The sequence below is a fragment of the Anastrepha obliqua genome, chromosome 6 (genome assembly GCF_027943255.1).
Source record: "Anastrepha obliqua isolate idAnaObli1 chromosome 6, idAnaObli1_1.0, whole genome shotgun sequence".
NCBI lineage: Eukaryota > Metazoa > Arthropoda > Insecta > Diptera > Tephritidae > Anastrepha > Anastrepha obliqua.
Window position 1 is genome coordinate 50,821,846 of NC_072897.1, and position 22,753 is coordinate 50,844,598.

The 22,753-nt window shown below is 38.8% G+C and overlaps 1 protein-coding gene across 1 annotated transcript in view; it reads right to left on the reverse strand.

Annotated features, from left to right (window-relative positions):
• Positions 1-22,753, reverse strand: part of LOC129250518 (glutamate receptor ionotropic, kainate 2) — a 201,193-nt gene that overhangs the window by 45,503 nt on the left and 132,937 nt on the right. Inside the window, exon 5 of the mRNA XM_054890139.1 lies at positions 232-396. Coding sequence (XP_054746114.1) covers positions 232-396 — 165 coding nt within the window. The remainder of the gene's footprint in view (positions 1-231; positions 397-22,753) is intronic.

Consider the following 22,753-nt stretch of genomic DNA (forward strand, 5'->3'; position numbering starts at 1 on the left):
AAAGTGTGGACGTTGAAAAATTAACCGTGATAACTTTTTCGAAAAACAATATTTGAAAACGGATTGGATCCAAATGTGGATTGTAAAAAGGCTAACCAGAACTATTTCTAACTACAGTCAAAGCTGGAAAACTTAGGGGAGACCCAGAGGAGGAGTGAGGTGCTTCTTCAAACCAGTATCGTTATAGAAAATAGATTTTTTTTATGAGGGAAAATTAATAGTTTTATATACCTGTATATATGGCTGTCCATTGATAAAGTTTAATCCACTATGGGGTAATTTTTGCATTTGCTCGATAACCTCTTCGAATCGCCGGCTTTCGACGTCAACCAAACGAAAAGCAGTAATATTGACACCGTTGTATTTGAAGTCCTCCAGGTCGAAAATTTCCAGATCCTTATAAAAGACGACATCATTAGTTTTAAGCCTAAATTGATATTCCATCATTTCGGCATTTTTATGTTAAAGGAGTAATAATCAGGAGGATTATAGTTAAGTTGCTCGGATACGCAAAAATGTAACTTTGTAGTACGACATTTGCATTGGGATTTGCTCTTTGCCCAATCAGCACTTATTTTTACTCCAATTCGCATTGGCGGCTCTCTGAAATACGAACAAGAATGCTGCAACTTTCTCACTTTTTTGTTCGATATCTATTCAAGTATTGTGTAGTTTATAATTTAAATGATAGGTTTTTAACGGTATTTATGTTGGTTTAGTTTAAGAGATTTGAATATCTAATTTTTTCTTTTACCTCTCTTCATAACAGTATTCTAAGTAAAATGCTATAGTCGTAGCCATGTTCACGCAAGTATCGAGGACTTGTTAATTATTTTTAATTCCCAAAGCTTATTTTGGTATTTAAGGACAACTCCAAAAGGTGTCTGCAAAATCCGCATCAATTTACCAATAAACTTATTATAGAATAAGAAAAAGGAACAAAATTTATTGAAAGAATATACCTGTAAAGTTACGTATATGTCACTAGGATTATGCCATAGCATAAACTATTCATATTGAAGGGTATAAATAGAGTATTGTTTTAGCGTACAAACATGTTTTGACCAAGTCAAAAGATTGTCAATTACTACACCTAGGTATTTGAAATGTTGAACAGTGTCAACCTTCAAGAATTTGTCGCTGCATTTGACGTTGGAATTTTTTTTATTATTTTTATTTTCATTGCACCTAGTGTAACATTACATACATATACTACCGGGCAATAACGTTGCAAATGAAATACACTTTTGAAGCATTCAAGACGAATGCAATATTATGTAGGATATAATGGAGACAAAATAATTTCACAACTTGGAGATTCCTTAGAAATATGGCTAAAATACATAAGTTTAGTTTTACTACTAACAAGCAGTTTGTGGAAGTGCACAGGTTCGAATCTGCCGGCATAAAACCACAAATGATAGAAAACGTTTTTCTAACAGCGGTCACCTTCGGCAGACAATAGGAAACCTCCGGGAGTATTTCTGCCAAGAAAAAGCTCCTCAGGACAAAAAAAGCAATTGTCGCTCGGAAAACATCAAGGCACACACCCCATATGAGAGGAGGTGTAAGAGACAATTATATATATGCGGTTATACGGAATGAGTCTGATTGCTGCGGGACTAAAATTTTTGTGATAAGCTAGTAAGTTAAGTACAGTATTATAATTTTAGGTTTACATTGCGACTAGTTACAAAGAAAAATATGATAAACTAACGAGCAATTTGTTTTGAATTTATAATAAAGGGATCTCCAATAAGAGGTATTATTTTGATATTCAAAGAAAAATGCTATTTTTCAATATAAATGATCGGATGTTTATTTCATTATAAAGAGGAAGGTATGCCATTAATAGTGGAAAATAACATCAGGCAAATGACCACCACGACCACGCTTACAGGACAATATCCTTTTCATGAAATTTTCCATAACCGAATTGCAAAGTGGCTGCCATATGTCCTCGATAGCCTCACGAATTCCGTCCCTGGGCTGTTGGCGTAGACCTTCTCTTTCCCATGGCTCCAAAGAAAAAAGTCACAAGGTGTTAAATAACAAGATCTCGGTGGCCAATTGTGACAACCTTTTCGAGAGATAACACGGTCCGGAAACTTTTCCTGTAAAAGATCAATGGTTTTGTTGCTTGTGTTGCACGTAGCGCCGTCTTGTTGAAAATAAACGTTGTTCAAATCAATACCATCCAATTCCGGTCATAAAAAATTGTTAATCATCTCTCGATAGCGCAATCCATTCATTCATAACACCTGTTATTGGAAAACCCTTTATGAGGCACATACAACACTTAAGGTGTGATTCTATTTAGTCCATTAAGTCTTTGGGTTTTTTGCGTTTCCATCTTCTTCTTCAATTAGGCGGATTAACAGGAATAGGGTCTCCGTATAGATGTGGTTTTTTAATCTCACATCGTGGGCATTTACTGCGTTTTTTATTTTGTCTGCTACCGAATCAATATTTAGGTCGTGCTTGAGATCGTACCTGGAACTTTTGTATACTTTGGCTGGAGCAGCCACATAACTGTGCGCCGTAAGACCATATAGGCTTCAAAATTTGTTTATATATAATTATTTTATTATCAGCACTATGCTGATTCCTTTTCCATAAGCCAATATATATATCTATACTTTAATTCCATTCCTTCTTTCTCTTTCTTTACGTGGGCGTTCTGTCTTAGCTTGGCGTCTAGAGTCATCCCCAGGTATTTTGCAATATTTGAGTAGGGAACTTGAGCACCATTTATGTATATATATTGCAACATAATTGATTTTGTTCTGGGTGAAGTTTATATGCACATACTTGCTTCATTTAATTGAATATGCCATTTATTGGTCTAGTCGTATATTTCATTTATGACTAATTGTAATTGACATACTTTGTAGAACGCCTTGTAAACATCAAGGCATACCGCAGAGCAAGTTTTTCTTTCTTCAAAAGCGTTTTCAATTATTGGAACTATTTTATATACTTGATCAATAGTCGGAATCCAAATTTGTACCTCGGTATAATTTTTTTATTTCCTTTTATTATATTGATCCTTTTGATCAACAATTTTTTCACCATATTCGATAGTATTGGAAAAAGTGAGATAAGTCTGCATGATGTTGCGTCGTGGGCAGCTTTGCCTAGCTTATTAAACATAATGATTTCCGCTGTCTTCCAATATATTGAAAAATATTTTAGTTTAAATGTGGTGTTGATGATACTCGTCAATACTGCAATCATTTTGTTCGGGAGCTGCTTTAGTATTTTAGCAGTAATAAGGTCGATGGCGATTTTTTTACCTTTAATTTTGTATTATTATTTCGTTTTGTGTTATCGGAGGGATCTTATTAAAAGCATTACAATCGCCGTCGTGTTCCATATCAGGAGCCATTTTGTTTATTTGCTTTTGCCCACTTTTGGAAGCTGCGCGTTGGAAGTTATTTGTCAATCGAAGTACTTTCTCGTCGAGCTGATCCTTTGTATTACAATAATTAACGACAAGTGGCCACCTGGGCCTTCCAAGATTTGTTTGAAGTAATCCCAATCTGTAAGGTGGTTTATAAGTTTAAATGGATGTTGTGTACAAAGTTAGATAAATAGGAGAGTTATCTGATGGCATGTCCAAGCCGTTAGGCTGCTCGTCGATGTAGAATTGCATCCTGTCTTTTTAAGTGCGTCGTAAAATTCTCATCCTTTGGTCGTTGTGAGTCGTGAGCCCCAGGTTGTATGTTTGGCATTAAAGTCGCCACCCGTTATGAATCTATTCCAGTGACTGTTTATATTTATATATATATTTTACTATCGGCGTTTGTCGTAACAGTAGTTGCCTGGAATTCTTCCGTGCAATTTTTTTGGCCTTCATGATGTTTCAGGTTACTTTTAATGATAATTGTAATACCTCCTCTTGCGCAATTGCTTGGGTGGATAGTGTGATTAACTTTATAATTTTTAATTTTTATTGATGAATGCTTTGTAAAATATGTCTCTGCTATCAAGCATACGTCAAATGGTTGTCAATCTAAAATAAATTTCAGCTCTTCTTGATGCTTAAAAAGGCCGTTTGCGTTCCATAGCATTACTTTAACAAAGTTTGGCATTATGACTTCAATGTCCAACGGATTGACAAGACTTACACTGAGGTATAAACAATAATTAAAAACTCATTGAATGTTGACTATTGAGTGCAGTATGGTTTTTATATTGTATATATTATTTATGTCTTCCAAAGTTTCAAACGTAAAAAGGAGCATATCAAGCGGTTGCCTTGTTTTCCATGCAATAATTTATTTACCTGTTTTTTTCAAGTGAGAAATTATATCCCAGGGGTCACATGAGTGGTGTAAATTTTTGGTTATGACCTTAACCCTTTCGACCCCAACGTTGCCTGTGAGCAACTTCGGCAGTTTAGCAGCTTACGGAAAGCGTTCGTTTTGTTTTTGTCTGTTCGTAATAAATTATAACGGTACTTTTATGTATCTACTCAAAATAGGACAAATTGAACTTTACGAAACTGAATTTAAATTTGATTAGTTAAAAATATTAACGAGGTGAGTAATTTTCAAAGTTGCAATGTTGCTTGTGGTCAACCTTGCGCCATTGTTCGAATAAATATTTTTGTACTTAGTTATGAGACCGAAAGAGAAAGTATTTTCAAATGACGATATTGAGAGGATTTTTAACTTTGATTGGGATGCCTCTTCGGACGTCGAAAGTGATAACGAGATGGGTCACATTTCTGCAGTGGTACAGAAGAATATGGAAGGGATGGTGCAACATGCATAAATATCATAATAAACATCTAAGTTTAAATTTTTTTACAGGTCGATCGGTCAAGTGGTTTGAAAATAAGCCAGTTCAACTTATATACTCGTGTGAAAGCATTGAACCTGTTGGTATATGCAAACGTTGGAATTCAAAGGAAAAAGCTTATATTGATGTTGCACGACCTGCGATTGTTGCTTTTTACAATAAGGGTATGGGAGGAGTAGATTTGGCTGACAAGCTCATGGAGGTTTACAAAGTCAACCACCGTTCAAAGAAGTGGTACATAAAAATCTTCTATTGGTGCCTCGGAACATCCGTTACAAACGCATGGCGATTGTATACAAAGCATTTAAGCTTGATAACTCCGAGGCAAAAGCATATTCCTCTAATAAAATTTCAACTAGAAATTGCTCATGAGTTGCTTTCTGCCACTCCTTCGCTCGGAATAAGGAAAGGCCGACTTCGCCGACCATCGAATGTTGAAAGAGCTAGCTCGATAGAATCCCTGGGCTCCCCATCAAGCAGCGTGTCTTCCAAACAGCCGAAAAAGTACAGGTTAAAACGGAATCCGTCAGTCTCACAGCGTTACGATAGAGACGCTGCAAAGACGTTGCAGATTGTGAAAGACAGAAACCCCAATGTCCAAATGCCTTAAATGCAGAGTCCAGCTTTGCTGTAATAACAATAAAAACTGTTTTTTGTCTTATCATACCTAATTTTTCAAAATAAATAAAAATCATTAAAAGTTGTTCGGAAGAAATAATTTATTTATTTTGTATACCACCCTTGCCCAAAGTTGCTCATAAGCATCTTTCGACAGCGCTCAAACCGTGGGGCGTGACGACTCAAAATTTTGGGCAATTGCTCCTTAAACAAATGCAAAAGGATTAAAATTTAAAAAAAAATTTTCGTTCCACAAGAAAAAAGTTGGGGTCGAAAGGGTTAATTAGTCTTCATTCTTTATCTTCATAGACATACCGTGAGATATTCTTACTTTTTAATGCTTTCGTAATTTCCCTACAATATTTTGGATCTACCAATCTAATCTAATTTGTATTATTTAGCACTTCGCTCACCATATCTTTCGCTATATTAAAGAACTATTGATAATTACACACTTCCAATACCATTCTACGAGGAGGTCGAGGAGTCCGCTTTACTTCCATTTCCGGAAGAGATTTCAATAGTTCGGGGAAAGAATCAGCATTCCACTTTTTGCTGTATCTCTTTTTTAGTATTCATTCTCTTTTACGGGTTAGCTCTTTTTTATCGGGTTCATATATTTTATAATTTGTATTTTGTATTGCATATGTATTTTTTTCAGTGTTCGATTTTATACCAAGACCCATTCGTTTGTGTGAGCCATTAATTTCATGTGTGCAATGAACATAAGACCCTGGTAGTCAGTTTCTAGCAGTGAATGTTCGCTATTCGTGAATTAAGCGTTCGCTATTTTTTATTATTGAATTTTGGACTCAATTTTTGTTAGACGTCTCACACTGCTATATGGCTCATGTCTATAGCACGACGTGTCACATCAGCAAAAGTATTAGCATTATTTAACGTTAATAAACGTGTAAACAACAACGGCAAAATCACGTTCAGACAGAAAAATGGGAAAGACTGGCTTGACTCAGAGGGGGGTAATACTGGAAAGTTGTGTGCCTGCCGCCGGCTTAGGTAACTGTATATGCAGTCCGAACTGTACACCCATCACTCACATAATTACAGGCAATAATTTTTGTGGGAGAAATGTTTATTGAAGACTATACTTTGCTCGAAAATAAACATGCATTGCTTAAGTTCTTCTGCTGCGAAAGATGGAATAATATTTTGAGGCATGTTTATTTTAGCTAAGTAAGAAACCCTTGCGTTACTAGATCAAATGCGGTTGCCTTAATAACCATTTTAGGTTGGCGAAAATCCACGTAGCTAGTTCCTCCCCGTGGGCGCCGACTGGGCAATGGGCACCACTGACTGCATTGCATGAGGTTAGGTTTAACCAGGTTTACCTGATTGCAATGTGGACAGGTGATGTCTAGCTTAGATCAATGTATGACCTCTCCTTCCTCTCCGCGGTGACTACGCTATGTAGCGTACGGGTTCCATAGTTCAAATAGAATCGGACCTGGAAAGCACAGCTAGCGTAAATACCGCAGAAGCAGATGCTTTACTTAACTCTCCGGTAAAACTCGATGGTGCCATTTCGGACAGTACGAAAAGAACTAGAGTAAAGCCCAGCAAGGGGGGATGGAAGCTAAGTCGCGCTACAAAGCAGCGGTCAAGATGTGCAACCGACTTGGTAGCATGTAAAGACGATCCCACTCTCATATGGGTTAAGGAAGCGATGAAAAAACTTCAAGGCCTATGGGAAGGGGCATCTCTTGAAATCGTGGATCGGAGTTGCATACCAACGATACCGAAAGCTAAGGTGCTGATACCGCACACGGTCAATCCAGAGTATACCTTAAAACTCCTGCAACGACAAAATATGGATGCTCCTACCGATGATTGGAAGGTGTTGATGGTGGCTAAATCAGCAAGTGTGGATGGAAGCCAAAACTACATCTGTAAAGAAATGTATTGATTTAAAGAAAGTATTGTTTATTATTTGAAATATATTTATTTATTTTATTTATCGTTTCAAGCTAGACATCCAGCTTGTAAAACGATTGTTTTCTTTCTTGTCTCTTACATACTACGTACAAGCGTTTTTATATATTAGTAATTTTTGTCAATGCAAGCCAATAACAATTTTTCGGTGTTTACTTATGTAATATGATTCTAGCATTCACGCGCCGCACATAAAATAATTACGTTAGCTATGTTTGCGTTTAATTTCAAGTGTAATGAACCTTTTAAGAAATATGATACTCTATTTAAACGGCACAGCAAAGTGAATGCATAAGTGGACAATAAAATAAAAACCAAAACAAAATGTTTATGAATATTAATGTTAAGGCATATCCGACTTATAATCATACTACACCTCCCTTCTTCGGAAGAATGCTCATACAACTTTTTTTGTATGAACATTCTTTTACATTGAATTGTTAAAATAAAATATGTACATAAGAGTAGTCTTAATTTTATATATATGTATATGTTGTATTAATTTTCTAAGTTTAGACGCGTCTTTAAAACTACTTATTGTTGATAAATCTTAAGCCTATTTTTGTGAACTATTTGTTCTTTTAAAGATAACTTATCGACTATAGTAACATTATTTTTATTATCTATTGCTTTAATGGTATAAGGCCCACAATATTGGGGTTCCAGTTTATGGGCCACTTCATTCCTAAGTAAAACTAAATTGCCTATGCTAAAATTGTGATCTAAACTATTTTTATCATAAAATGTTTTTTGCTTAATTTTAGCTATGTCTATCATATTGTGAGCTCTTTTATGTGCTACTTCTAGCCTAAATCTTACTTCTCTAGCGTACTTATCTATGTTATATAATGGAGTAATTTGGTCTACATTTTTGAACTGCTGAAACATGTTTGGTGTTTTTCCAAAAACTAATTCATACGGACAATAGTCATGTACTGTAGAAGGAGTGGTGTTAAAACAGTATGTGAAGTATTGTAGCCACTCACCCCTCATCTTTTGTCAATCGATATGTAAGATCTTACGTATTGATTGAAAGTTTTATGTGATCTTTCTATTACTCCTAGTATTTGGTGGTGGTAAGCAGTTGAATTAATTTTCTCTATTTTTAGCAATTCACATGGCTCTGTTAGTATTGAATTTTTGTATTCTGTACCCATGTCCGAAATGAACGTCTTCATTGGACCGTAGGTAAGAATAAACTTTTCAAATATTCCTTTCGCCACTGTCTTGGCGTTTTTGTCTTGGATGGGTATCGTGACTAAATATTTTGTCATGTCGCATATTATTGTGACTGCATAAGTATTGCCATTAATTGTTGTAGGCAGTGGGCCTATTGTGTCTACAATAACTGTATCAAATGTACCTGTAGGTGTTGGTGTTATAGCCATGGGGCTTTTTAAATGCTTTGTTATTTTGGTTTTTTGGCATTTTTCGCAAGTTTTTACGTACTTAGCAAGATCTTTTGACATTTTATTCCAGAAGTAATGTCTTATAATTTTCATAAGTGTTCTGAAAATTCCGCAATGACCGCCTTCTATAGGTTTACAGTTTTACAGTTTTAGCATCATTAATGTGGGTCACCTCATTCAGTAGCGCTACTTTTACTTTATTTAATATCATATTGCCCTTATTTTTAAAATCATTAATCGAGACAAATTCGAAAATTTTCTCGCTAGGTGCCACTTGTAAATTATTAATGGCATATTTGTCGGCCACTTCGTCGAGCCTAGAGAAGAATTGTCCTAAGTCAATTTTCCCATTAACAAATAAGTCATCAATTTTTATATATGCCATTATAGATTTTCCTCGTTTGACGTAACATCGCGTGGGTGTAATCTTTAATTTATTGTATTTCCTGACGTCAGTGTTATTAATTGGGACATATATTTTGGGCTTATCATATGTTTTAATGTGCTGCTGTGTAGTTGGACTGCTGTTATTTTTCGACATTGATCTAGTCACTATTTTGTACAATTTTTGATTCTTTTCATTTATTTCTTTTAAGTCATTGATTGTAATGCGAGAAATGTATTGTAAAGAAATGTATTGTATTTAAATCTGCTATTTTAAGTTGTACAAAAATGCTAAAGTTAAAGTTAAGCGTATGTATCTTAGAGGAATAGATTAGTTTTCCGAGTTGTTTTCTTCCGATTGGGCAACTCGTACATTGTGTGTCCTGTTCCGGTTGAAATTTGGTCTGCCTTGTCGGTAACGATTTCTATTTTGATTATTATTTCCTAAATTATCAAAATTTGAACGATTTTGATTTCTAGGGAAGTTGTTTCTTCTTTGAAACCTTCCATTTCTTGCAAATCGTCCATTGAATGGTCGTTGACCAAAATATAGTATTGTGTTTTGTTGTCCTGTAGCATCAGTACAGCTACCAATGAATTTGCTTATCGCGTCGTTCATATTTGTAAAATGGCCAGCTTCCATTATTAATTTGACTTTTTCAATGCTGCAGTTTTTGGTCAATGCTTTTTCTGCAGTTTGTGTCGAGTATTTGCTTGCGAGTTCTGCCGACAACCCATCTGTGATATAGGCATTTTCTAAGTTTTTTTGTAAGAGCTTCTATCTCATTACAATAACTATTAGCTGGTTTGTTGTTCTGTCTGATACTCATTATTTTTGCAGCTAATACTTCTACCGATTCTCCTTTAACTGACCTGTTAAGTTTTGTGATTATTTCAGAGATTGTTGTTTCTGTGTCTATGAGATTTCTGGCATTCCCTTTTAATTTTGTTTTTATGAGTGAAACAGCAACAGTTTCGTGCTCACCCTTGATCACTTCAACTAATTCTAAGGAATCTAAGAATGACCGTAGATTTTCTGGTTTACCATCGAATTCAGTCACTAGCTTTGCAGCCGTGCTGAGAAACTCCACAACTGTTTGTGTCATTTCTTCTTCTGACTCTATTTCTGAATTAGTAATTGGACAATCTGTTTCTGATATCAATAATATTTATTGAAATTTTCTCATTAATCGAATGAGATACTTCCTGTTGGATGTTGTATTTGGCTAATACTTTTACTAATTGATCTCGTAGTTGCCAAAATATGTCCAGAGCTTCTTTTTGATGATCCTTTGTAAGTCGCTCGAAACTTATATAAGTTAAATTTCTAATTGATTCTAATGCTAATACTAAATTTTCTAAATATTTTTTAACTGTTTCCTGTTTTATTTGTATATTTTTATTGATACATTTAAACGATTTTTTGAAATTTTCCTTTTCTATCAGTAAAGTTTTATGAATTTCGGACCATTTGTTCATATTTTGTCTAACTCATTAGATCTACTCATATACTTTTTCTTTAGTTTTTTATTATGCATAGCATATAATTTTAATGCTAATATCAATAAAGTTATGACTGTGATTATAATTAAGCAAATTTCTATTAAATTTAAGCCAGTATTAACGACTACTTCGTTTACTACATTGGCATTGGGTTTATCAACTTTTGATAAGGTTTTTCCCATTTCTGAAAGACTATCTATTGGGGACCTTATACCGTAAATCAAATAATTTATGCAATGTAATAATTTATAATGTAAGGATATATATATATTTTTTTTTTTTTACATTGGATTTATGTTAAGTTAATTCATTCATTATATTTAACATATTATAACAATTCAAACATTTTCATAAAAATGACCTTCTGAGTAAATTTTATTCATTTACAGTCAAATTTTTATAAGGCAAACATATAATCGACAGAAGCCAAAGTTGTTTAACTTTGCCATGTAAAGAAATAAATGAAAATTATTTTTGTCTCGAGCGGTTAACGCTTACAGACTCTAACTGTCTGCATTCAATCATGCACAGTGTTTTATGTATATTTACTTAATTTCTTTTCTCTGCTGGAGCAGGAATTCCAGTTGGGTTACGCGCTCCCAGATTGTGCTAGCTTTTTCCCAGGATGGTGGTGGCTGCTGGTTTACCTCCCTGATGAGTATGCTTATTTCCCTCTTTATTCTGGTGGTGTAACCTCCTCTTCTTTTTGGCTTGCTCACCTTTGGGATGGAAACTTCTTTTGGTTTTTTGTTAAGGCCGTTCCGTCTCCTGTATTCCTCCAAGGAGATTGGTTGCGGCCCTTGAGCTGGGTTGTTCATCTATTTTTATTTTTTGGTTGTAATGGCTTAACCAGGTTCTTCCTTCCGCAGCTGACGGATCGTTTTGGCTGATCACGTCAGGACTTAATATTTGGTGCTTTTTAGGGCACTTGCAAATATATTGCAATTTTGGTGCAGATATTTTCAGCACTCATGCAACACTTTGTTGTGCAAGAAACTTGCATTTTAATAGCTTAGCAAAATCAATGCTCAAGCTAGCAGGATCGCCATGTAAAGAAATGTATTGATTTAAAGAAAGTATTGTTTATTATTTGAAATATATTTATTTATTTTATTTATCGTTTCAAGCTAGACATCCAGCTTGTAAAAGATTGTTTTCTTTCTTGTCTCTTACATACTACGTACAAGCGTTTTTATATATTAGTAATTTTTGTCAATGCAAGCCAATAACAATTTTTCGGTGTTTACTTATGTAATATGATTCTAGCATTCACGCGCCGCACATAAAATAATTACGTTAGCTATGTTTGCGTTTAATTTCAAGTGTAATGAACCTTTTAAGAAATATGATACTCTATTTAAACGGCACAGCAAAGTGAATGCATAAGTGGACAATAAAATAAAAACCAAAACAAAATGTTTATGAATATTAATGTTAAGGCATATCCGACTTATAATCATACTACACATCATCCAAATTAATAAAACAGCAAAGGACATCTTATATGGAAGGTTTGGGAAAATGGCGTGGGGTATTGGTAGCGTGTACCTTCGCCTCAAAAAACCCAGCCCAACAGACATTAATCAAAACACGCTGGAAACAGGGGAGGTGGAGAAGGATCTCGGCATAGAAAACATCCTCGAAACCGCCCTAAATCTACAAGAAGTGAAGGAGGGTGAGCTGGAGCAGGCATCCAACCCCGTGAAAGAACCGAAGCCTGATACTGAAGGTCCTTCAAATAAATCTTCGCAAATGTAAGGAAGCCTCAATTGAGCTCCTTCAGAAACTAGAACGGGCCAACTATGATGTGACTCTGGTCCAGGAACCATGGATTGGTTCGGAAAACCTGGTGTCTGGACTAGACTCACCAAACTACAATACATACTTCCCGATCGCTACAAACAGGGTTAGAGCAGTGTGATATTCGTTAAGAAAAGTGTATGTTCCTACTAGAATACTAATCTCTCCACAGATGACGTGACAGTGGTGACAATCCAGGACTGCAAGAATAAAGCTTTACTTCTTGGGTTCTGCTACATGTCACACGAAAAGGAAGCATCGCCGGACGAGCTTCACAATTTGATCAAGGAAGTCGAACGAAGGAAGCTAGTGCTTATCGTAGGGTCCGACGGATACTCACATCATACCATCTGGGGAAGCTCCGACATAAACGATAGAGGTGAGTCCCTATTCAATTTTACTTTACAAAGTAGCCTAGAAGTAACGAACCGTGGGGAGGAACCAACATATATTGGGCCCACCTCGAAAAAAAATTCTAGACTTAACCTTTACGAATAACCTCACGATGGTGGCAAAAGCCATTGAGACCTCGCAGGTTCAGCTCTTATGTTGAACTGGAAGAGAGGGTTAGAATGGTGACAAGGGCACTTAATAAAGCATTTCACGCACCATACACTCCCCTACGCTTAAACGCAGACCAAAGCCACCTTGGTGGAACAAGGAGTTCGGATCAAAAAGGCGAAGCGTATTAGAATTCTATAAGCTGGTACGGGCAGCCGACAATAAATCCTGCTGGGAGGAATATAACGATCTACGACGTTCATATAAGAAAGAGATACGTAAGGCCAAAAGAGAATCATGGAAAGACTTCTGTAGCAGTATAGAAAGTACAAACGAAGCTGCTAGGCTCAGGAAACTGTTATAGGAACATTCCACCACGCCCAATTTAATTCGCAAAACTAAAGGAGACTGGACTGATAGTTGTGAAGAATCACTTCAAGATCTAGTCACTACGCATTTTCCAGGATGTATAGACTACTCAGATCACGATCCCTTGAGCGATAACATAGCAAACATTAGGAAAAGTTTATTACAATCCAAAACAAATAGAATGGGCCTTAAACACTTTTACCCATTTAAATCGCCAGACATAGACGGACTTTTTCCAGCCATGCTCCACAAGATGAGCGATCTTTTGGTACCATGGCTAAAAGCGATATACACAGGATATCTGAGGCTTAACTATATACCTGTGATCTGGAGAGAAGCAAGGCCTGTATTTATACCAAAAGCGGGTAAGAACAACCCGATACTTTCAAAGGACTATAGGCCCATTAGTTTGACCCCATTTCTTCTAAAGACAAATCCCCAGAGACTGCGTTACACTCTTTTTTTGTTTTTTGTCGGGACAACTAGCAGCACTCAGATATGAATTAAGTCCATTGTACTACACTTGAATTGAATTGAATTTGAAGAGGTCGAGCCAAGGAGCACCAGGAGATTTGGTGGCTCCTAAAACACTCAGGCTAAAAAGCCCATTGTATTTAAAGCTCTGGAAAGGGGGTAGATAGTTAAGGAGGGAGGGAAAAAAGTATCAGAGAAAGAGATAGGAAAGAATAGAGACAGAGATAGAGATAGTTAGTCCTGTGAGAATTTTCCAGATTCTTTGGCAAATCTGTAAATATCCTCCAGTTTGAGAGAACGAATATTACTCATTCCCATGACATCGGAACCCAATACCCGTAGTCGCGCTCTAGCAAAGGCAGGACACTCACAGAGAAAGTGCTCAGTGCTATCCGCCTCCTCCAAGCAGGACAGGCATACCGGGTACTCGATGATTCCAATGGTGGTCATATGCTGACCCCATGGGTTGTGTCCTGTAATGATGCCGACCATCAACCGAATGTCTTTCCTTCTAAGTTTTAGTAGAAAGTTTGACAGTTTTCTGTTCGGACTTGTCACAAAACACTTTGCAGTTCTGCAGCGTTCTAGACAGGACCATCGCTCTTTATGTAGATTGCCTACATAATCGTTGATCCAATTCTTGATTCCTGCGGGACTGATTCCGATTATTGGCTCTGGCCCCTGTGGGGGCACCGCTGATCCACGGTTGGCCAATTCGTCGGCAATTTCGTTTCCTTGAACACCGGAGTGTCCCGGAACCCATATAAGTACAAGCCTGTTTTGTCTTGCGACAGAATTCATCTTCCTCTTACATTCTTGAACAATCTTCGAGGTTTGCTTCGCGTTCTCCAGGGCCTTCAATGCAGCCTGACTGTCACTGAAGACTCCAATCTGTTTCCCGCTCCATCTCCTCTCGATTATCCATTCCGCTACTTTCAGGATGGCAAAAACTTCTGTTTGGAAAACAGTTGCCATTTCCCCCATAGCATAGTGATACTTATTACTATCGTTTAAGTACCATCCGGCTCCAGACCCTATTTCAGTCTTGGACCCATCGGTAAAGAAAATATCCGTCAAACCTCCCTGCATGCATTCTGGATTGCTCCATTGCTCACGCAATGGAAATCTGACATCAAATTTCCTTCCGAACGAAATTGTGGGTATCAGGTCATCTTTAGGTGCCAAAAACAGTGGATACTGCTCCGACAGCAACTTAAAGATTTCTCTGTGTCCCGAAGTTCCATCTTCGTGCCAGAAACCATATTTATGAAGTCTACACATTGCTTTTATTGCTTCCTGTTGTATCTTAAGATCCAGGGGGAGCAAATTAAGCATAGCATTTAGGGCATCACCAGAGGTTGTACTCATGGCACCCGTGATGCATAAACATACACTTCTTTGCAGCCTGTATAGTTCCCGGATTGTGGACTTAACCATGCTCCGTCGCCACCAGACCACAGAAGCGTAAGTGATGATTGGTCTGATAAGTGCCGTGTATATCCATAGGACCACAGCAGGTTTCAGACCCCAAGTTTTGCCAAAGGCTCTACGGCATTGCTGAAAAATCTTCAATGCACGATTCACCTTCAGTGAAACGTGTGTCTCCCAGGTCAGCTTCTTATCCAAGATTACTCCTAGATATTTAACTTCGTTGGAAAGACCAAGTGTCACACCTTTCAGTGTTGGAAGACTGAGTCCATCCAATTTCCGTTTTCTCGTAAACAAGACTATGGTTGTTTTGTTCGGATTAACGGAAAGACCTTGTCTCATGCACCAATCATCGATTTTGTCAAGGATCCTCTGTACTTTCGTGCAAAGCCTCCTTAAGGATTTATCCGATGTTAGCGCACAGACGTCGTCCGCATATGCTTGGACGTGAAAGCCGAGTTCCTGCATCTCCGCTAATAGGGAGTCTACGACGAAGCACCACAGCAGCGGAGAAAGAACACCCCCTTGGGGACATCCTTGCTTGACCCTGACTGTGATTTGCTCGTCCTCGCTCCCACCAGCGGTTAACAGCCTCTCAGAGAGCATAGAGTATATCCATTTTATAATGGCTTGATTAACTCCGTGTCGTTCGGCAGAAGAACATATCGAGCCAAAAGTGGCATTATCAAAAGCCCCCTCAATGTCCACGAACACGCCCATTGTGTATTCGTCAGTTTCCAGCCCAGCTTCAATCTTGCTAACAAGATCGTGTAAGGCTGATTCACATGATTTTCCACTCTGGTAAGCGTGTTGATTTCTACTAAGTGGACTTCTCGGCAATACCCCCACTCGAATATGTTTCTCCACCACTCGTTCCAGACTTTTCAACATGAACGATGTCAAACTGATTGGTCTGAAACTTTTTGCTAGGGAATAGTCATCTTTTCCTGGTTTTGGAATAAATACTACTCTTACGCGTCGCCATTGGGATGGTATATAACCAAATGCAAGACAGGCTGTGAAGATCCTTTTCAGGGCCTCAATCAGCCTGTCTCCTCCTTTTTTAAGCATTACTGGATATATTCCGTCAGGTCCAGGGGACTTAAAGTTGTCAAAGGAAGATAAGGAAAACCTTATCGATTCCCTTGTCACTATCCGACTAGCAATATACCAGCTGTACCTAGAGGTTCCACCGTTGCCACCGTCATCGTTCATGCCACTCTCAGCTTCAGAGAGAGTTCTACTACCCGGAAAATGGGTTTCGAGTAGAGCATTAAACGTTTCCGATTTGGAAATGGTGTATGAACCATCAGGTTTTCGAATGGAATCCAGCCTTACTGAGCGGTCTAAATGAAGGACCTTACAAAGTCTCGCTGTTTCCCTCATTTCTTCGACGTTACTGCAGAAATTTCTATAGGATTCAAGTTTGGCTTGCCGTACTTTTTTCTTATATTCTCTCTGTGTGAGTCGATGATTGGCCCAGTCCTCTTCTGCTTTGGTCTTCAAGGCCTTATTAAGAAGTTTCCTGGACCGTACACGAAGCTTCGACAGTTCAGGGTTCCACCAAGGAACCGCTTTCCCCTGTCTGCTTTGCCTGAGTGGACACAGTTCCTCGAAGCAATTGATTAAAGTACCTTCTAATTTCTTAGTCGCATCTTCAATCATTTCTGCTGATTTGAGTTTTTTCAGGTTTGGTAATCGCTCTGTTACAAGCTCACCATACCTGTCCCAGTCCACATTTCGAGGATTCCTACCGGAAGGTATTGATATTGTGTCAATTCCCAGTCGGAATTCGATAAGACGATGATCAGAAAGAGAGTCCTCTTCCAAAACTCGCCATCGGTTGATTTGATTTCCAACTGACCTATTGGTAAGTGTTAAATCAATCACCTCTTGTCTCCTTCTGGTCACAAAAGTTGGTTTGTTACCAGTGTTTTGGATGACCAAATCGGATGACAGGATAAAATCCAGTAACTTGAGACCTCTGGGGTTGCATTTGCTGCTTCCCCACACAATGTTCTGTGAATTTGCGTCACAGCCCACTATTAGCCCCAGATTATTGGATTCTGCGTACTTGACCACTTCTCTTAGCTCCCTCGAAGGAGGTGGCTGTACAGAGTCATAGGGTAGGTAGGCCGAAACTATGATAGCTTCGACACTGTTCCCACTTTACTTGGTTTCCTTTTTAATTTTCTTTAAATCTACCCGATCTCCGAAGAAATCTGAGTAGATCTTGTGGTGCCAAGGAGCCAAGATGGTCGTCGCTTAACATATCAGTGCCAAAGACCTCAAACCTAATTTGAGCGAAGGCGGGGAAGACGCACAGGAAGTTGTCCGCCGTCTCATCCTCCTCCTCACAAGCTGGGAAAAGTACTCTGTCTGAGATGCCGTACCGTTCCATGTGCCTCGCCCACAGAAAGTGGCCCGAAATCAGTCCAACCAGCCGTCTGCACTCCTCTCTGCTTAATGACAGAAGGGTTTGCGACAGTCGATCGGCCCTGGGCTCATTTTCTGAGTTTGACCACAACTGCGCCTCTGGCAGCACTACACTGTATCTCTTTTCAAGTACGACTCTTGATGGCGTGGAGTCAAGGGACATGGAGAGAATCGTTGGATTGACGACCCTGCCTGATGTATTTTTCAATGCCGGACAGGGGCCGTACCAGTTCCCATTGTGTTTCAGTCTGCAGATGGCCTTCAAGGTCTCTCCTTGGATGAAAGCATGAAGTGGTGGCAAACTAATCAGAGCATCTAATGCCGCGGCTGAAGTATTCGGAAAAGCTCCAGTGCAACAGATGGCCACAGTGCGTTGTAGTCTCGATAAGGTCCTCCTGACTCCCACGAGAGAGAGTCTACTCATCCAGACCACTGATGCATAGGTGATAATGGGTCTTATCATAGCCGTGTAGATCCATAGGACCTTGCTAGGAGAGAGACCCCACGTTTTCCCAAAGACACCTTTGCACTGCCAGAAAGCTGTCAGCGCTTTTGATGCCTTTGTTTCAACGTGTGATTTCCATAGGAGCTTGCTATCGAGGATTACTCCAAGATATTTGATTTCCTTGGATAGCTGGATTGTGACTCCTTTTAGCTTTGGCAGAACGAGTCCATCAAGCTTCCTCTTTCTGATAAAGAGGACAATACCAGTCTTGGCGGGATTTGCCGACAGCCCGTTCGCACAGCACCAAGTGTCAATCCGATCCAGAGTTTTCTGCACTTTCCTGCAGATGTTCATAAGCGAAGAGCCTGTTACCAAACAAGCAACATCGTCCGCATATGCTTGTGCGTAGACTCCCGAATCGTTTAAGGTGGTGAGTAGAGGATCGACAACCATGCACCAGAGCAATGGAAACAGCACACCGCCTTGGCGGCAGCCTCTATTAACCCCAGATGAAATCAGCTGATCTTCCTCTGCTCGCACCGAGACGATTCTTTGGGCCAACATCGAACGAATCCAATTTACTAGCTCCCGGTCTACGCCGTGCCTACTAGGAGAGCTACACATACTGTCAAAAGTGGAATTATCAAACGCCCCTTCTATGTCTAAAAAGATGACCATAGCGTAGTCCCTCCTGTCGATGGCCAGCTCTACCCTAGCAACAAGGGTTTGCAGTGCCAACTCGCAGAATTTTCCACTTTGATAGGCTTGCTGAAGTAAAGAGACAGAGGGTGAGCCTTCAGTGATTTCTGACGTATGCACAAGTCCACCAATCGTTCGAGACTTTTCAGCATGAAATAAGTCATGCTGATGGGTCTAAAGTTTTTGGGGCTGGTGTAGTCGTCTCTCCCAATCTTTGGGATGAAAGCGATCCTCACCATCCTCCCAGAGCGTGGTATATAGGCCAGTTCCAGGCATGCCGAGAAGATTTTCTTCAGGGTTGCTGTCACGGACTCTGCGCCTTCCTTCATTATGGCAGGATAAATGCCATCTGGTCCGGGCGACTTGTAGCCGCCAAAAGATTTGATGGCAAATCGAGTGGCGGCCTTATTAACCACAGATCTGGCAACAAACCAGTCATGCCGAGAGTGTATAACAGCTCTGACAACCGCCTCTATCAATAAGGGCTGTTGCCGGCTGACGTTTATCTGATTACCAGGAAAGTGAGATTCCATCAGCAAGCTGAGTGTCTCACTTAGCTGCTCCGTGAAGGAGCCATCAGATTTCCTAAGTGACCCCAGCTTTGCAGTTACACTCACTAGTGTTAGTTATAGAGAAAGCGCTAGAGCACAAGGAATATGCTTTAGGAGTGTTTCTAGACATATGTAAGTGGTGCATTCAACAATGTGTCGAGAGAAGCCATTTTAAGAGGATTAACTACAACGAATACAGAACCCGCTGTTTATTCATGAATAAAGAACCTGTTAGGCTGTAGATTAATAAAGGCGGAATGGAACGAAGCTAAACTCACTAAAGGAGCATGCGAGGGTACGCCACAGGGTGGTGTTCTATCGTCACTTCTCTGGCTACTCGCTGTTAATGAGTTACTTAAGAAATTTGAAGGTACGGCATCGAAACTACTAGCATATGCAGATGACATAGCCATAATAAGCAAATACCTAAACACCGTGAGTGACATAATGAATAAGACACTTGCAGCAGTGCACCAATGGACAACACAGGCAGGCATAGGGATAAATGCTGATAAAACGGATATGATACTTTTTACTAGAATGTACAAGATCCCCTATTGGCAACCCCTGAACCTAAACAGCTTGGAACTAATTCCTAAAAACCACACAAAGTACCTTGGAGTAATTTGGATAGTAAACTATCATGGAAGTACAATATATTAAAGAGAAAGAAAAAGGCCAGCAACGCACTATACGCATGTAAAAAGATGTTGGGAGTTACATGTGGTCTATCTACTGCTATAATACAATATATTGGTGCTACTCAGCTATAGTAAAGCCGATATTACTATACGGCGCTAAGAAAATCCGACATAGCGCTTGAAAGAATACTCAAGTTGTCACCGATTTATATTGCGGCGAAATGCCTAGCAGCTAAAGCCGCCATAACAACCAGCGCGACAGGCGAATTTACCTGTAAAACATTCGGACATAGCTCAATAGACAGTTGTTATAGGGTCCAAACGGACTATATGACTCCAAAATGCAATTGGGTGAAGAAATTCCGAAAAACAATACAAGAAGAGGGGTGGAAAAAAGGAATGAAACCTAACCCAAATACTCTTAATATTTTTACCGATGGCTCGAAAATGTTAGATGGAGTAGGGGAAGTGATCTATTGCCCAGAGCTAGGCATCAGGCAGCCATTTAAGCTTTCTGACTACTGTAGCATCTTTCAAGCCGAAGTCTTTGCAGTAGGAAAGTCTGGAGAAATAGCAATCGCAAAGACATCAAGCAACTCCAAAATAAATATATACGTTGACAGCCAAGCTGCGATAAAGGCTATAAACTCATATGAAATTTCATCTGAAAATGTTCTAAAAAGCAGGGAAGCCATATAGAGATTAGCCGCAGACAGACGGTTGCATATTTATAGGGTACTTAGACATAAGGGCATTACAGGAAACGAAATTGTAGAACAGATTGCAAAAAGCGCGGTTTACAGACAATTCGAACAAGAAAACGGCATACTGAAGCTTTTAGATGCGGTATACAAAGACATCGCTGCGGACATGAAAATACGGATAGATGGTGGAATAATCTAGCCACTTGCAAAACCGCGAAAATCATGTGTACACAGAGTGCAGATAAATTCGTCCGATTCGTACTAGCTCTGTCTATAAAAGAAAATAACAAGAAACTATCGTAGATATGCTGACAGGCCACAATTTGCTAGCGGCGCACGCATACAAGATAGGAATTACAAACAACGCACATACCGGTATTTTGATAATCTAGGCGGCCAAAACTATTAACGTTTTTTATAGTCTTAAATACTTTTATTCATCATCATTTAGACAATGGACTTTTTTTATTGAACTATTATATTATTAACCCTTAAATGACCGTTTCTTTAAAGATTTCCATTTTGTACTAGAATAAATAAAGGGTGTTTTTTTTAGAGGTTAGGTTTTCAAGTTGGCACTACTTTTTTCGTAGATGGTCTTTTTGACAGCTGTCAGTTGATTTATGCTCAGTTTGGTTTGCCATTTCATAATAAATAGACTTACACCTGATCAAGCGCGTCGCACGTTCGGTGAATGGGCCCAAAACGAGATGGCCACCGATCCCGATTTTCACAAGAAAATTTTGTTCAGCGATGAAGCTCACTTTTGGTTGCATGGGTATGTCAATAAGCAAAATTGTCGCATTTGGAGTGAACATAATCCACAAGCCATTGCTGAGACGCCGTTACATCCTCAAAAAGTCACTGTTTGGTGTGCTCTATGGGCAGAGGGAATTATTGGTCCATATTTCTTTAAAAACGAAGCCGGCCATAATGTTACAGTCAATGGAGAGCGCTATAGAGCCATGATTAATGACTTTTTCGTGCCTGAATTGGACGATGTTGATGTGGACGACCTTTGGTTCCAACAAGACGGCGCTACATGCCATACAGCCAACGCAACAATCGATTTATTGAAGGAAACTTTTGGTGAGCGCATTATCTCTCGCCGTGGACCTGTGGCGTGGCCTCCAAGATAGTGCGATATAACACCGCTGGACTATTTCTTGTGGGGCTATGTAAAGTCGCTTGTCTACGCAGATAAGCCCGAGACGATTGACGTCTTGGAAGAGAATATTCGGCGCCTTATTGCTGACATACGGCCCCAATTGCTGCAAAAAGTGGTCGAAAATTGGGCCTCTCGGCTGGAATTTATTCGAGCCAGCCGCGGCGGCCACTTGCCCCAAATCATTTTTAAAACATAATGGCAAACCCTTATCTTTATAATAAAGCTAAATTCTTGGCCATAACATTAAATTATATTCGTTTTATTTTATCTTGAAAACCTAACCTCTAAAAAAAACACCTATAGAAAATGAATTTTTTTTTTGGGTATTTATAGGTGAAATTATATGAAATAGACATCATTATTAATGTTTTAATTATTTATTATCAAATGCCAAGTTTCACAGAAGGGGTCAAATAAAATACATTATTTGAACCAAGAAAAAAATTTAATTCAATCAATAATCTTACGTCAATAAGAACTAAAGCAAAATGAAACAAATTAAAGGAAAAAATTAAAAATTTTCATTATCTGATGAATCAGATTCATTAGGTTGGGCCGGAATGAGTAAACTTAACGTTTCCGGTAAATATGATTTTAATTTTCCTCTTTTCACATTTCTAGTGCTGCTAAATAAAGGGTCTGAACTTAAAAAAAGTCGATTAAAAATGTCTCTATTGCAGTTTTCTCGGGAAAATTTTCTTTCGAAGTCTTGGCGGTAAGTTCTAAAATGTTTATTCCTTGCTTCTGCAGCATTTTTTATGATTAATGCACCATGCACAAGTGTTTTGTGCATTGTCGGTGTCAGCGGGTGCCATGGGTATAATTCAACGTACAACTGAGCTGTGTCAAATGCATATTTATGATTTC